This window comes from Drosophila tropicalis, unplaced genomic scaffold (genome assembly GCF_018151085.1).
Source record: "Drosophila tropicalis isolate 14030-0801.00 unplaced genomic scaffold, ASM1815108v1 contig_867, whole genome shotgun sequence".
NCBI classification, from domain to species: Eukaryota; Metazoa; Arthropoda; class Insecta; order Diptera; family Drosophilidae; genus Drosophila; species Drosophila tropicalis.
Genome location: NW_027173362.1, coordinates 1,402,607 through 1,417,199, shown reverse-complemented (window position 1 = coordinate 1,417,199; position 14,593 = coordinate 1,402,607). Strand labels below are relative to the sequence as shown.

The following is a 14,593-nucleotide window of genomic DNA, read 5'->3' as shown; positions in this document are numbered from 1 at the left end:
TTCGGCCCCGGTCTCACTTGGTCTCTCTTTGTAGCTGTTCTTCATTGTGGTTACTTGTTGGGTGCTTGGATGATTCAACGCCAAGTGCAAGTCTTCGGAGTGCTTTGACCCCTCCTCTGCATAAGTACACTGCAACTTCAAATGTTTCAAGTGCCTCAATTTATTTTAGGTGACATTTAACCAATTTATGTACATACTCATCTTTATCTTTCATATCTATCCCAGAGTTGCACGAATGCATTCCAATCGACATCACTTAATAAACTAAATGAATGTGGCCAAGAACTGAAGTGAATACAATATTGAAAATATTGGAAATATTTCGTCAACTTTTTTGTTCTTATGAAATAAATGAGCATTTTTGAGTATAACTTTGAGTATGACTGCAAACAATGAAAAAATTATCCAACACGAAGGCAATAACTACGACAAATTTAGCTAAACCCTTAATGAGTTTTAATGAGATTGACTAGCTAATTGACAACTTCTGCTCTTTAGTTGTATTGCCAAAAGTATCATTAAGTAAATTATTGATTAGCCAATAAGCCCAGATAAACAATGGAACAACATGATGATCAGAAGAGACATAGGGGGAAATGTAATGCTAAGTGGTATTCCTGAACACAGCATCCTTCTATAAACCTTATTCTGTTTTCTTGGTTATATTCTAAACCAACTCACAAGCTTCTGCTTCATTTGTTTCTTCCCTGTATTCACTTCCAAGGGTTATTTTCTATTTTCTTATAAGATTGATGTTGGTAAGAGAATAAGTTTTTATCTCTCATTGTTTGATTCGGTTTTTTTCTTTGTTTTTATCAAATTGTCAACACCTTTTCATTGATGCTTTGACCTCATCTTTTTGTTGTCCATAGAAAAGGTCAATCAATCATGGAAATGTTTTCATTTCTTTTGTAAGCAATTTTCGGTAGCTTTCACGTAACTTAATTAGCATAAATTGATGGGTCATCTGACGATATTCAGCTCTCATTTGTCCCAGATGGGGCGAGAGAGTCGGAGTTGAGTTGAGTCTAGAAGAGTTTTAGGGCCAGGCGGCCAAAGCGGGCCAAGACAAAGACAAATACAAGACAACACAAAATACGAACCGTCCAGGTCAAACAGAGTAAGCAAAAGATAGAAAACTTGCTTTCAACACAGACACAAGTTTGCTACCACTTATTGTGTGTGTGTGTGTGTGTGTGCGGACTAACTCTTAGTCGTACTCCAAGTTAGTTGCAACAACTAAGAACTGTTCTGACTTTCGAGGATTGCGGACGTGTTTTTGTTGCGTTGCGTTTTCTGTTACCGTCGATGCAACAACCCAGTGATCTTTATTAAAGTGTGTTTCTTCTCTTTATTCATATTTCGGTCAACAACAGTTTGTGAATTGAAGTAGTTTTCTTTTTACATTATTATTTTTAGTTTTTTTTATGTGTCTGTGTGTGTGTGTGTGTGTGTTATCATTCCGCATTAGCCGCAATTCAATTTCAAGTGTTTGACAATTCACATTTGAGTGAACCACTTGATGAAAGACTTTTTTTATGCTATTCAGCCATTCATTCAAGGTCACTCTGATTGCTCTTTGAAGTGTGCGAAATTTGTGTGAATGGGCTAAAAAATCTAGTCTTTCGAGCTAGCCAAATGGGAACATGATGATGATAAGCAATTCCAAGCAGTTTCATTCGCATCAACCTCAACTCCACTCTGCTTTTGCCTTTATTATTGCTGCTGTCGTCTTCAATTCCGTTTGCCGTTTTTTAGTTCACTGAAACTTCACAAAAAATGACTTGCAAGCAATCAATGTCTTATTTACTGAAATTGGAGCAAATGGTAAGCCAAAGTCATTCAGAATCATCTTTACGTTTATTATTATTATTTAGTATTAACGAATTCCTTATATAAAGAGTGTGTGCCTGGGATCTTTGAATTCACGTTTATTAGTTATTGTTATGGATGGAATTCCTCTAGCCGTTATCCACAAATGACACATCAATTAGCAAAGTGTGTGGTGTGTGTGTGTGTGTGTGCAAACCAGTTGAGAATTCCAAGTGCAAATACATGTTAAATCCTATTTTAGTTATGTATCTTGTTTTTTTGTTTTATGTATTAGATTTGCATTTATAGGTACTTAAATTTTGACCATTAATAATAATTTGCTTTCAAAAGAACACGATCTTAAACGACCACCCATTCAAATCATCGACTTCTTAAGAGTTTATTATTACAAAATAAAAATTGATTAACCAAATGCAATAGTCTTTGCGTAATTTCTTAGTTAGGAGCAAATCACCGACACTTCCTCTAAAGATCATCAGTATTTGGTGCCTTCTGCTGGACTTAAAGAGGAGACAAAAATTACAGTAAAGAAAACCTTTTTTGTGTTTTTTTTTTTTTTTTGGGTTAGACATATCTTAAATAAACTACTATTAAAGATTTCTAATTTGGGACATATTTGGGGTCTATTTTGAAAGCAAATATTATACTTAAAATGAGGGAAATATCCTCCAACAAGAACGATATTTGAAACAATAAAGATTGATTCTTTTCAAACTTTCTATTTTGGGAATATTTCCAACTCTAAGGAGACTGATTAATCATATAATTAAAACTAAGTATATGTATGTAATCTAACAGATTGAAAAATCAAGCAACTAATACCATTCGCCAGTTTAAACGACTATATCAGTTGCTATAGGAACCAAAGTTTGAAAGTTGAGTTCAAGGTCAACAACTTGATAGTTTTTTACTTAATATTTCAAATTCAAGATCGGTTTTTTTTAACTACGTAGACTCAAAGGAAAAGATGCTCAAAATTGTACGCAGTACGGGGAAAAGTAAGAGGGAATGATACTTCACCCTTTAAATTTAATATCTGAAATGTTCTTGGGATCAAAAATAAATCATCAAAACCAACATTGCTTGTAAGCAATTTTTAATTTACAAGACATACGAAAAGTTATGAATTTAGTGCAAATATCGAATACTTTTCTAGCTTTTAGCATACTTTTGGGGGCAAAATTTCCCAATTTTTAACTATTATTTATCAATTTGATAAGGTCGAATTTTTTAAGCAACTTAATATTATAAATGTCGTGAAATTTTTTTAATTCTGCACCAGAACTACATTTATACAATTTAACATTTTAAGTATTTTCTTTTGGGAATGGGAATTTCTTGCGGACGTGTGTTGCCAATTTGTTAATTATTATTATTTCGTTGTTTTTTTTGGTAATTTGTAAATGGTTCTTACCTAATAAAGCTTTACCAAATCCGACTAGACTGCCCACACCCCTCTGGTTAATGGCCGAAATCACTTCACACGTGCGGTTCGAGTACCAACATATGTATGTAGCTAAGTACTACATACTACATACTACATATATTATATTCATATATGTACATACATGTGTATATATATATATTAACGATATGTATACATTTGTAGACAGACGAAGAGCAGCACCTACACTACTCATGTGTATTGTACGTATGTATGTAGGAGTAACTGTAGAACAAGCTGTGAAGTTTTTACTCAAGCATCTCAAGAATCATGATTGAATAGTTAGCCGATGATATTGTTTATTTGTGTTTTTTGTCGTCGTCGACGTCTTCTTCTTGTTTTTTTTCTTTTGCACCTACGTGATTAATAATAAAATATTTCGCTATGCAAATTATTGTTAAGTATTCATTGGAATGCTTCTTGATATATTCACAAAAACAACTCACACTCACTCACCCATACACACACACGCACACTTTTATACCCAGACAAGCGCCTCAAGCGCAATTATCAGCAAAATATAACAACAATGACAATTCCAAGGGTAAACCAACCAACCAACCACCCACCCAGCCATCAATATCATATCATGGGTATATCGTAAAGGGGTTCAATGATTATCATCAAGGAATTAGCATGTTGTGTAGGGCAATTCTCAAGTATGTCATTTGATGGGGTAACCTAACTACAGTGAAACCTCTAATCGCGGACACCTCTCTTGTAGGCGGACAAAAGTTTGGGCTATCCTTTTTTTAGAGGTTGATTAGTTAACAAAAAATGTTTCATTTCAATTCAATTTGTTCACTGCAGAGAGATCTTATATTTTTTTACTGGAAGAAAGGAAGTTGATCTAATGTATTGGCCGTTGGTGTGCCTCAAGAAGGACCTTTTTTTAAATGTTTAACCTTTTGTTACAAGAATTATCTTTCTTCAAAGGCCACTTAACTCTTCGTTTACTGATTATCTTTTTCTCAGACTAGTTAAACCAATGAAATAGCAAAGTCTAGGCACATATAATAGTTTTCTTTAGAATCCCCTCTCATCAGGGATAATGTCAAAGAATGTGGACTATTGTTGTGTTCCTTTTGAAAGTTTGTTCCAAATTTTGTCAAATTTCTCTTTGTTTTTTTTTGTGATTTCTTCAACTATCGCCTGTCTATAGATTGAGCTTCCGTAGAGTATCTTAAAAGACAATCTTTGCCATAGACAAATTTTGCTGAAGGTTAAAATCAGCAGCTGGGATATATGACAGATGCAAAAAAGCAAAAAAAAAAGAAACTAAGCGTATTATTATTTTATATTTTTAAGTAGCAACAAAAGTCAATGATTGATCGTTAGATACATACATATGTAGGTATATAATGTATGTGTATAAGCATTTACTATATGATTTTTGCATAGAAAACAGATCAATCACAATGTGTATTAAGTGAGTGAAACCTTTTGTTAAACCTCTCCTGGCCCCCCTTCCCACCACGTTCTGATGACGCCCATGGCACAGGCAACCAACAATCTGCCTTTGAAACAATTTTCCACTAACTATTTGGGGTAATTTGCCAATTTCGATCACGTCAGATCATTAGCAACAACTACAAAACAAAAATAAAAAGCAGAGAGTAGCACAATTGCCATCATTAAATTGTACATATACCCCAGAGACTGACTATACTATGTAGTATATAGCATATCTATGTATGTGTGTGTATTTGTATTTGTTTATATGGATGATTTTTGACATTTATCCGGTTGCCTCTTCAACTTGATCGTTAACCGTTCCCACCACATACAACACGACCGAAAAGTCAATAAAACGGTTTTTCCCCCTTACTTTTTCTTCTATTTTTGTTGTTTCCTTAAGCAACTTTGGCAATAAATGGTTTCCAACTGAAATCAATAAGAGTGAGAGAGATGGGAAGTTGAGGAGAAAGAGAGGGAAAAGCCAAAATGTTTGTTCTAATTCCCCCTAGAAGAAAAAAAAAACCAAACGGCATAGTATTTTGCGCCTCAAAAAGCCAGTTACAGTTATCAAAAACTAGTCAAGTCAATTCAGAAGAGCAGCGGGCGCAGTTTGTGGCTAGCTAACGGGTGCTACCGGCTGCTGCTGCTGCTGCCTAACGACCTCAAAAAACCAGTTAAAGTTAGTTAAAGTGCAACAGTAAAGACTCGAATTGGTGAAACAAACAGATAGCAACAAATATTTACCCATAACTTGTAAGGATTATCAATTTTTCGCCTATAAATTGCTTGTGATATAGAAGGATATACAAAGATCAATTTGTTTACTCAAATTTGAAATGTAATACCAGCTAAGGGTCCGGAACTACATATATGAAATAATAGTATAAAGAGATATCTGTGTAGGGATCTTGAGATTAATTCATTTTAATTTTTGGATTTCCTTTAAATATTTATATGCCAAACTGATGGATCAATTGATCTTTGACACGAAACGAAACTTATGGTAAACTGAATTGAGTTCTTTGTCGATTTTGTGTAAAGTAAACCAAACTTAATAAAAAAAAAAGAAAAATTATTTGTTATCAACAATCGTTTTCATTATCCCCGACGAAACTAGCTTTCAGTATTGCCTCATCGGGTGAAAAATCCACCTAAGTCGGAGTAGATCTCCACTGAGCCACCGACTATGTAAAACTTAATAAAGGAACAACAAATAACTGTGTTGAAATACTTTACTTTTGGAATACTCTTCCAAATGCTTTTAACTTTGACTTTATTGTCAATCTAAAGAACAGCTAATTCTTCCTATTATTTTGTTTTAGACATACAATTTTAATTTAATAACTGATATTAAGTGGGGATTGGGGGATAGGCTGAGCAAAAATTAAGAGGAGTTGGCTTAGGGTGAGACATCTGAGCTGGAGTTTGAGTATATTCATCGATGACTTGTTGAAAAGATCAATCATGTACGTTTTCCTAAAGGGACTGCATTTTTTTGGAGAGCTATTCCAGTCGGCACCAAGAAACAGCTAAATTTATCAACATTTCTCAGAGGAAACTTTCGTAAGTTGGTGAAAACTAGGTTTAGGCTGCCAAAAGGCTTAAAATGAAGGCTAAATAGTATCAAGTCACCTCCAATTCCCTGCTGGAGAGACAACACTGTGATACCAGCTATTTGTTAGAATTACCCATGAGTTTGGATTCGTCTTTTAATGTATCTTTTATCTTAATGTTAATGATCTATTACTTGTAGTTTGGGTCCATAATCGATTTGTTTAATTCGTTCGCCTTTTTAAGCTAGGTTTTAAAAGAATCTCTCATTTTGAAATTAGTCTTCTTAAGTTTCATTAACTTGACGTTGCAAAATGTTAGGCGTTGGCCATTTACCTTGGGCAACTCATTAGCAGTTCTAGTTTTATGAACCGAGTTGTATCTGTTTAAGAAGTTATTTGACAAAATATTTGTTAATGCAAAGTGTTAATTTACATTGTACATACTTTGTGTTGAGTTTCGAGTTCATTTTGATGTATCTTCACTGTAGTATGTGCAGGACAGGTCGCTAGTTTGGTTGGTCGGTACTTGTGTAAGATAAAACACTTGTTGATTTTTGTTGCTGTTGCTTTTGTTGTTGTTGTTGTCAAGTGTTCAGCATTCTTCTAAAGCAAAAAAATTAAAAACAAAACAAAGCTCTTTTCGGATACACGGCGGCAAGCCTAAAAACACGCAAATATTTTATGAGCGTTTTTTTGTTTGTTGGTTTTGATTTTTTTTTTTTTGCTGTTTTCTTTGACGTTGTCTCTCGGCGATTTGTACGTATTTATTGAATGTGAACAAGTTTTGTGCAACGTCACTGAAAGAGCCAAGCGCATGTGGGTCACTTAGCCACTATGGCAACAGGTTGTCTCTCCAGCCAGCTAGCTATTCCACTATTTAGTGCTATGTGCCATGTGCCATGTGCTATCATGCTATGTGCAGCTGCAACAACTACAGCTACACAGGTGGGCACCTCCATCCTCCATCCATCCATCCATCCATCCATCCATCCATTTGTCCATTCTTCCAAAGACATTGCAAGCATAATGTAAATAATTGATATTTAATCTTCAAAACAGAACTGAAGGTTGCACGAGGAGGAGGGCTACCAGAGAGATTCAAGACCCCAAAAAATGGCTTAGTTCCAGCATGCGTTTTAATTAATGACTCTAACCTGATTTGTAAAACAAAGCAAAACCTAAATAAAACAAAAAAGAAGAGAAAAAAAAAACAAAACACACACACACAAAATACAGGTGAAAGTACGAACTAGCCGAACTACAAATACGAACAAAAACACAAAACCTACAAAAAGAAACACACACACAAAAACAAAAGCAAAACCAAAAAGCCGCCAGATCGAACAACTTGTTTTTTTTTTTTTTGTTGTTTTTTGGATGGGAATGCTGCGGCAAAGACAAAACAGAGCTCTAGAAAGTGTTACATAGCATGTAAAGTTGTGAAATGGGCCGACGGGATGCAGGCATAATGATGAATTATGGATTTTAGAAAGAGAATTGGGACAAACATTTAGGAAAATTAGTTAAGCCAACAACACAGCCATACAGGGTGTAGCATTGAGAGGAGACAGTCGAATATATCTCTGCATTTTTTAGCCACTGAAATTGACCATTTCATAGCGAAACGCGAGTTTGGAATCCGACTAAGTAAACCAACCATACTAAGGAATAAATATGTATGTATATTCCCTCTGCTGTCCTCTAAGTCATTCAGGAAATATTTTGAACAGCGAGGATCCCAGGCTAGTGTATGGATGTAGTTTTCGTCTTTATCCTATACTGATAATAATAATAATAATAATATTTGTCTAGATTTCGACCTTATTGAAGTTGATCAAAACTGAGTTTTAGCGGGGCTTCAGGTCAATAAATCTTAGTAATTTATAAGATTTAAAATCATAGGCAGCACAAAAGGTGAGCAGGTTGTCTATTTCAAGAACCACCAAGTTCTATCATCAACAGACTTCGCTAAAGAATCCACAGTTGTAATGGCCATACCATTTCTTCAACGCTAAAAGTAGTTGGGAATTCAAACTACATGAAGGGAAAAACGAACGGCAAAGCTTGCAACTGCGGATTCCACCTTTTTTTGTGTGCATACCCTTGGGCGCCATCTAATATAATAATAATATATTCCCACTTTTTTTGTCTACCTTTATTGATTGAGATTAAGTCAAGATTGGATAATATGTACACATAACAACTATTTGTCTTGGCCAAGTAAAACTACGTCTTAACAGGCATCCATCCACATAAAGTATAATAGTTCTTGATCAGCATTAATTGCTGAGTCGATCTAGCCATATTCGTTGTAGTGGACAAATGTGGTATGGATGGAGATCAAGTTTAGTTTTAATTTTTAGTAATTATCTAATATATTACCAACTGGGTGAAGGCCTAAAAGAAAGAACTGGATAACTCTTTTTGAATATACTTTTCATAGATATATTAGGATAAAGAAAGAAAGTAATCAACAATCGACAAGGTTCTTGTAATATTATTATCATATTAATTTAATTATTATCAAAATAAAACTCATTCTTATTCATCGCTTATTCTGATCAACTGAACAGTAAAGTGAACAAGATGAGTGAGTCGACTCACTTCGACAAAAAGGACAAGTGAACATGTTCAACGAAATAAGCAGTAATTACCCAACACTAGTTACATATCACCTATACAGTGATGAAACGACTTAATACTATTACTATTTGATTTTAAAGTGAACAATAAACTGTGCCTTCAAAGGTTCTGTTGATCTTAATCATTAGTCATTGTTGATTTTTAATTTCAAGACCTCAAGCCTGAGAAAATTCAGCAGAAAGTTTTCAAATATGTTTTTCCTATTAATCTGCCTTTAAATCGGTAAATGTATTACCTTGAACCAAAACTCTTTTATTATATAACCATTCTATAAAAAAAGTCCTGAGAAACATAAATAAACAGTTAATAAGTTGTTTGTAAACGTTTATTGCAATATTTTAAAGCAAAAACTTCCTCAAATATTAATAAATAGTTTCTCAACACTGTTCTGTTGAATGTTGAACAACGACCTACGAATTGGAATTCCCTAAAATTTCATTCGATGAAACGAATGGCAAACAATTTTCTCCACTTAAAGAAAAGAGAGGACACAACAAACAACTATAATAAACATACATACAAAAACGTATAATTCCCTGTGCTTGAATTTACCAACACTGCTTTTTGCTTGTCAACATGTTGCAATATCACAAGGTATTCTTTAGGCTTATTTCGAGTTTAATCAGAGGGCAAGACAGAGTTTGTATGTCACTTGGCTCGCTTTGTTGGGTTAAGTAACATTTGGCAAACAAACAGAGGGACGTCTAAGTGTTTTTTGTAGTGGCTGCTTCCCTAGAGTCTCTTGGTTTCCTCCCTTCTCTTTAAACAAACGCCCTAGTCGGAACCTACCTTAACACTTTCGCTGAACAAGACACAGTAAAAAAAAAACCCAAAAAAAAAACCTGATCATGTATGTAATGTGCATTTATTTTCTTTTATTTTTATTTTTTTGTGTGTGTTTCGTTTGGATTGGTTTTTGGTTTCCCAACGCTTTCATGCATAATTGGATAATTTTTGGTATGTTGTTGTTGTTGTTGCTATTAACTGGTTGATTTACATGCGCCACTTGTTTTAGATGGGCATTACGAATGCCGAATATATGTTGAAAGCCGTTCAAAAACCAAAATAAAAACCTTCAGTCATTGTACTTGCAATATTGGCCATACTATGCATGCATGGCCAAAACACTACAAAACCGTTAATCAGTCAAAAATATGGCAATCTTTTTACCCCACAATGTTGTTGTTTAGAGCTATGAAAAACAATTTTCCACTTACAACATAACAAAAAAAACAAAAAAACATTGAAAAATGAAATGAGAAAAAAAAAAGAAAAGAAAGAAAGAAAGAAAATCCCGCCCACAAGCAAAGGCGCAGACACAGGCACAGGCTAAGGCTAAGGCTTAGGCAATGGGGCGTTGGGACGATCGGGCGGTCAGTCGTTTGGTCGTTCAGTTGATCCACCATAATCAAGTTGCAGTTGCATTTGAAGAGTTGGAGTTGGCAGTGTCGAGTGCATTGACTTCTTGGGCCAAGCTACGTGCATGGCATCGGTAGGAGCTGCAAGGCATGCCTAATGCCAGACACAATTGACCAAGTCGAAGGCAAAGGCGAAGGCAAAGCCTCCCATTGTGTCTTGATCGTGGTCTTGGACTCGGGCCTTTTGGCTTTGGCCCTAACCCTGTTCTGCTCTTAACCCTAAACCGCCCGGCTGCCAGGGCCACTGCCCGAATCTACTTCTGTTGATTTTAATTATGCAGAACACGCAATACATGGACAGCGGCGCTTAAAAACCTCATCATACACAGCGAGAAAAATATTTCACCCAACCATTTTGCAATCCTAGAATACAAATGGATTGTCTAGTCCACCATTTTATTAGAATTCATTTATTATATCGATCTATTCCATCATCTATTCTCACCGTGTCTCTCAAAGTGACTTATGCATTCTTGCGACAGGCGATTCAGGATCTAGCAAAGATCAAAAACCCCAAAACGAAGGGAGAGAGAGAGCAGAAACCAATCAGCCAATGGGCAATACCAGACTTAATTGAGTTTCACGTGAAATGAATTCTGTATAATGGATCAAACAGTTCATCAAGTTACTCGTCTAGCTCGTCATTAGATCGATAAAATCAAAATTTATAAGTAACCTGAGTATCTCAGTATCTCTCGAATCTCTCTCGAGAAACAAACGTGTGTGTTTTGGCATTTGCATTGAAGACAAACTTTTTGCACTATCTCAAGTAATTCACAGAAATTTTCAACGACAATGATAACGACAATTTCTTTTACAATTTGAAACCAACCGAAATGATGGAGAAATCTGCAAATTCTAATGACAAATGTCAAAAAGATCTTCTCCTTTTCCACTACTGTCTGATAATGTGTGTTGAAGTGCAGGGTATCTTAGAGTCGCCAATTAAACGACTTGAGAGAGTTGAGAATTTTTCAAAATGTGGGAAACGTGCAATGTCAACGACAATTTCCTGCTTCCGTTTTATAAGTTTTTGTTGTGTTTTGTTTTGTTTCGTTTGTTGTGCGGCCTAGTAGGTAGGTAGAATAGTCATAGTAGATAACCGAATGAATTTTTTATTAAACGCCATTGCATTCTATTACTATTTCCCAACTTGTATGCGTCTAAAATACATACAGACTGAGACACGTTTGTAGGCTTCGTTTTATTAACGGCAAAAAAGTCAATCAACTTTGTGTGACGGTCGCAACTAAACTAGAAGGGAATTTTAATTAGATCTACAATGAGAGAGGAAGACAATTGCTGTTGAAAGGTTCTTTAGGGAGCAAAGAAGGAAAGGGCTTCTAGAAGAAGCTTGGGAAATCAAACTTTCATTTCGATCAACAGGAACTTGTACACAACAAGGCCAAGAAAGGACATGGCTAAGACAGATGCATAGTTACAGTTACAAATCATGATCCTTGATGAAAAACCAATCAATATGCCTCGAATTCCATGTAACTTTCTGTATAAGCCAGTTTGAAGTCAATCTTACAGGAAAGATTCCTTTTCAAAGGCAGTTCCAAAATGGTGAACATAAAGAACCATTAAGTTTTATCATCGACAGGCTAAAACTGGTTGAGAATTACAACTAAATGAAATACAATTACAATTGTAGGCATTTGCATAGAGAACTTTTAAATTTAAACACACTTTAAAATGTTTTTAAAGACCTTTCATAGTAATCTTTATTATTTTATTTCATTTAATGTGCTAATCCCTTGATTTGTTCTGTTATTTTTCCATTTTAGGGATCTGATCCCCGGGCAGCAACCTGTCGTGGTAAACTACAGAGTCGTCGTTGCAAATTGAATCAAGAGATCAATAAGGAATTACGCCTGAGAGCTGGCGCTGAGAATCTATATAAGGTATTTATTATTATTATTTGAAATGGCTTAAACAGTTCATTCATCCTTGACCATATCTTTTATCCACCAATGCCCAAACAGGCCACCACAAACCGCAAATTAAGGGATACTGTGGCTCTTGAGTTAAGCTTTGTTAACTCCAATTTGCAATTGCTGAAAGAGCAATTGGCCGAGCTAAATTCATCGGTGGAAATCTATCAGAGTGAGAGGTAAGCAATAAAAATTTCAATTTCGTTTCAGTTTTTCAGTTTTTTTCTCCTTTCTTCTTTCTTTTTGCTCAAGCATTTTCCATTTCCATCAATTTTTTCCTCATTTTTAAGTGCATGCAAAATAGTATTATTAGTTTTTAGTTTCCACTAGGGCCGGCTTTTTTTTTTTTTTGTTTCTTTCGTTTTTTATACTGGTCAGTTTAGTAAAAACTAAAAAAAAAAAAAAAAAATAAAATTTGCGCATCAGTTTCTGGTCAAGCGCCTTTTTGCGTCCTCAAGTGGAACGGGAAAATCACAAATACAACCAGCACACTAACAACAAAGAAAGTGAAAAAGTCGTTAAATATAGCAACAACAACAACAACAATAATAAAATATGGAAAAAGTTTTTAGTATTACCTATATACTATGCATGTATGTAGTTACAGATATAGAAACAAATGGCCAAATGGGTGGGGCACACGGCGGGATGGTTAGTTTTGGCGCAAGGTTCGTCGGACACGAAAATTGATGATCGTGTTTACAACGCAAAGTGTTTTTTTTTTGGTGGGGGAGGGGGAAAAAAACCGAAAAACAAAACAGAGAAAGGGGCTGTATTTCCGATCTCATAGGTATACAGAAATAAATTAGATTTTCTCATCAATTTCTACAAGGTGTTGTTACAAAACCATAACTCATCCAAATTGTTATTCAAATGAATTCATCATTTTGTGGAATTATGGAGATTTTAGATCATTTTTCACAAGAATGAAACTTCCCTGACGAATTCCTTAATCTTTCTTTATCTCAATATAAGTTTAGGCCATCTTTGGCGATGTCCTAAAACTATTATGCAAATGGTTCCCAAAGATTTGTCAAATCGATTCGATTTGGTCTAAAATTTTTAAAGTTTTAAGATCAAACTTTATGAATTTCAACCTGAATTGTCATTTGATTATAAATAGATGTCAATTTTTGCAGCTTTAAGCAGTGACTTCATTTCGATAAAATATAAAAGTGTGTTATCGAAACTTTGCGTTCTCTAGAAGTCAAAGGTTAAAATGCTTTGAACCCAAGTGAAGCTGGAATTTGTGGTGTAAAGAGAACATATGTGTTTTGTTTTTAAAACTTTTAAATTATATCATAGAAGGATAGAGACGAAAAGAGAGAGGGAGAGAGGCAGAGGGAGAAAGAGAGTCACTTTTAAAGTTTAAGTAATTATTTAATAGTAATTAACTTATAAATTTTTTGTTCTATTTACAGTAACGATGGCATTATGCCGATGATACCATTGGGTCTTAAGGAGACCAAGGAGATCAATTTCATGGAACCCTTCTCCGATTTCATACTCGAGCATTATAGCGAAGAACCCTCCATATATATGGATGCCATAGCCGATATGACAGACACCAGACAGGTATATCTAGTCCACTTGTTGCCCAGTGGAAAAGTGTTTCTATAAATTTAATTGGAATTGTTGTTGCAGGCTTCAAAGACTCCATCACGCGATGCATTAGGTGTGGCATTACTTTTCCGCTATTACAATTTATTGTATTATGTGGAGCGTCGCTTCTTTCCGCCTGATCGCAATTTGGGTGTCTACTTCGAATGGTACGACTCGCTGACAGGTGTGCCCTCTTGCCAAAGGACCATTGCCTTCGAGAAGGCTTGCACTTTGTTCAATTTGGGTGCGATATACACACAGATTGGAGCCCGACACGATCGGAGCACGGAACGTGGCCTGGATGCGGCTGTCGACAGTTTCCTGCGGGCAGCAGGCATATTTCGTCACATATACGATACGTTCACAAATGCGCCGTCGATGGACTTGAAGCCGCAGGTGTTGGATGTCTTGGTATCGCTGATGTTATCACAGGCCCGGGAATGTCTCTTTGAGAAATTGCAATTACAAATCGAGGCATTGCAGTTGAAGGAATCGAGTCATTTGTTTCGCGATTTGGCCGGCGAAGCCGCTCAATTATCGGTCGAGTATATGGAAATGCATAAGAACATCCAAGTGAATGATACGCACACATATTTGCCCGAATGCTGGGCAGGATTAGTGCCGCTCAAGGCGGAACTGTACAAGGGTACGGACAGGATAAGATAAATTTCGAACTATTAAACATTTTGCATTTCTCAATTGCTA

General features: G+C 35.5%; 1 protein-coding gene across 1 annotated transcript in view; it reads left to right on the top strand.

Annotated features, from left to right (window-relative positions):
- Window positions 1-14,593, top strand: part of Rhp (rhophilin) — a 35,291-nt gene that overhangs the window by 18,744 nt on the left and 1,954 nt on the right. The window contains 4 exon segments of the mRNA XM_068298665.1: window positions 12,140-12,256; window positions 12,338-12,465; window positions 13,708-13,861; window positions 13,931-14,534. Coding sequence (XP_068154766.1) covers window positions 12,140-12,256; window positions 12,338-12,465; window positions 13,708-13,861; window positions 13,931-14,534 — 1,003 coding nt within the window.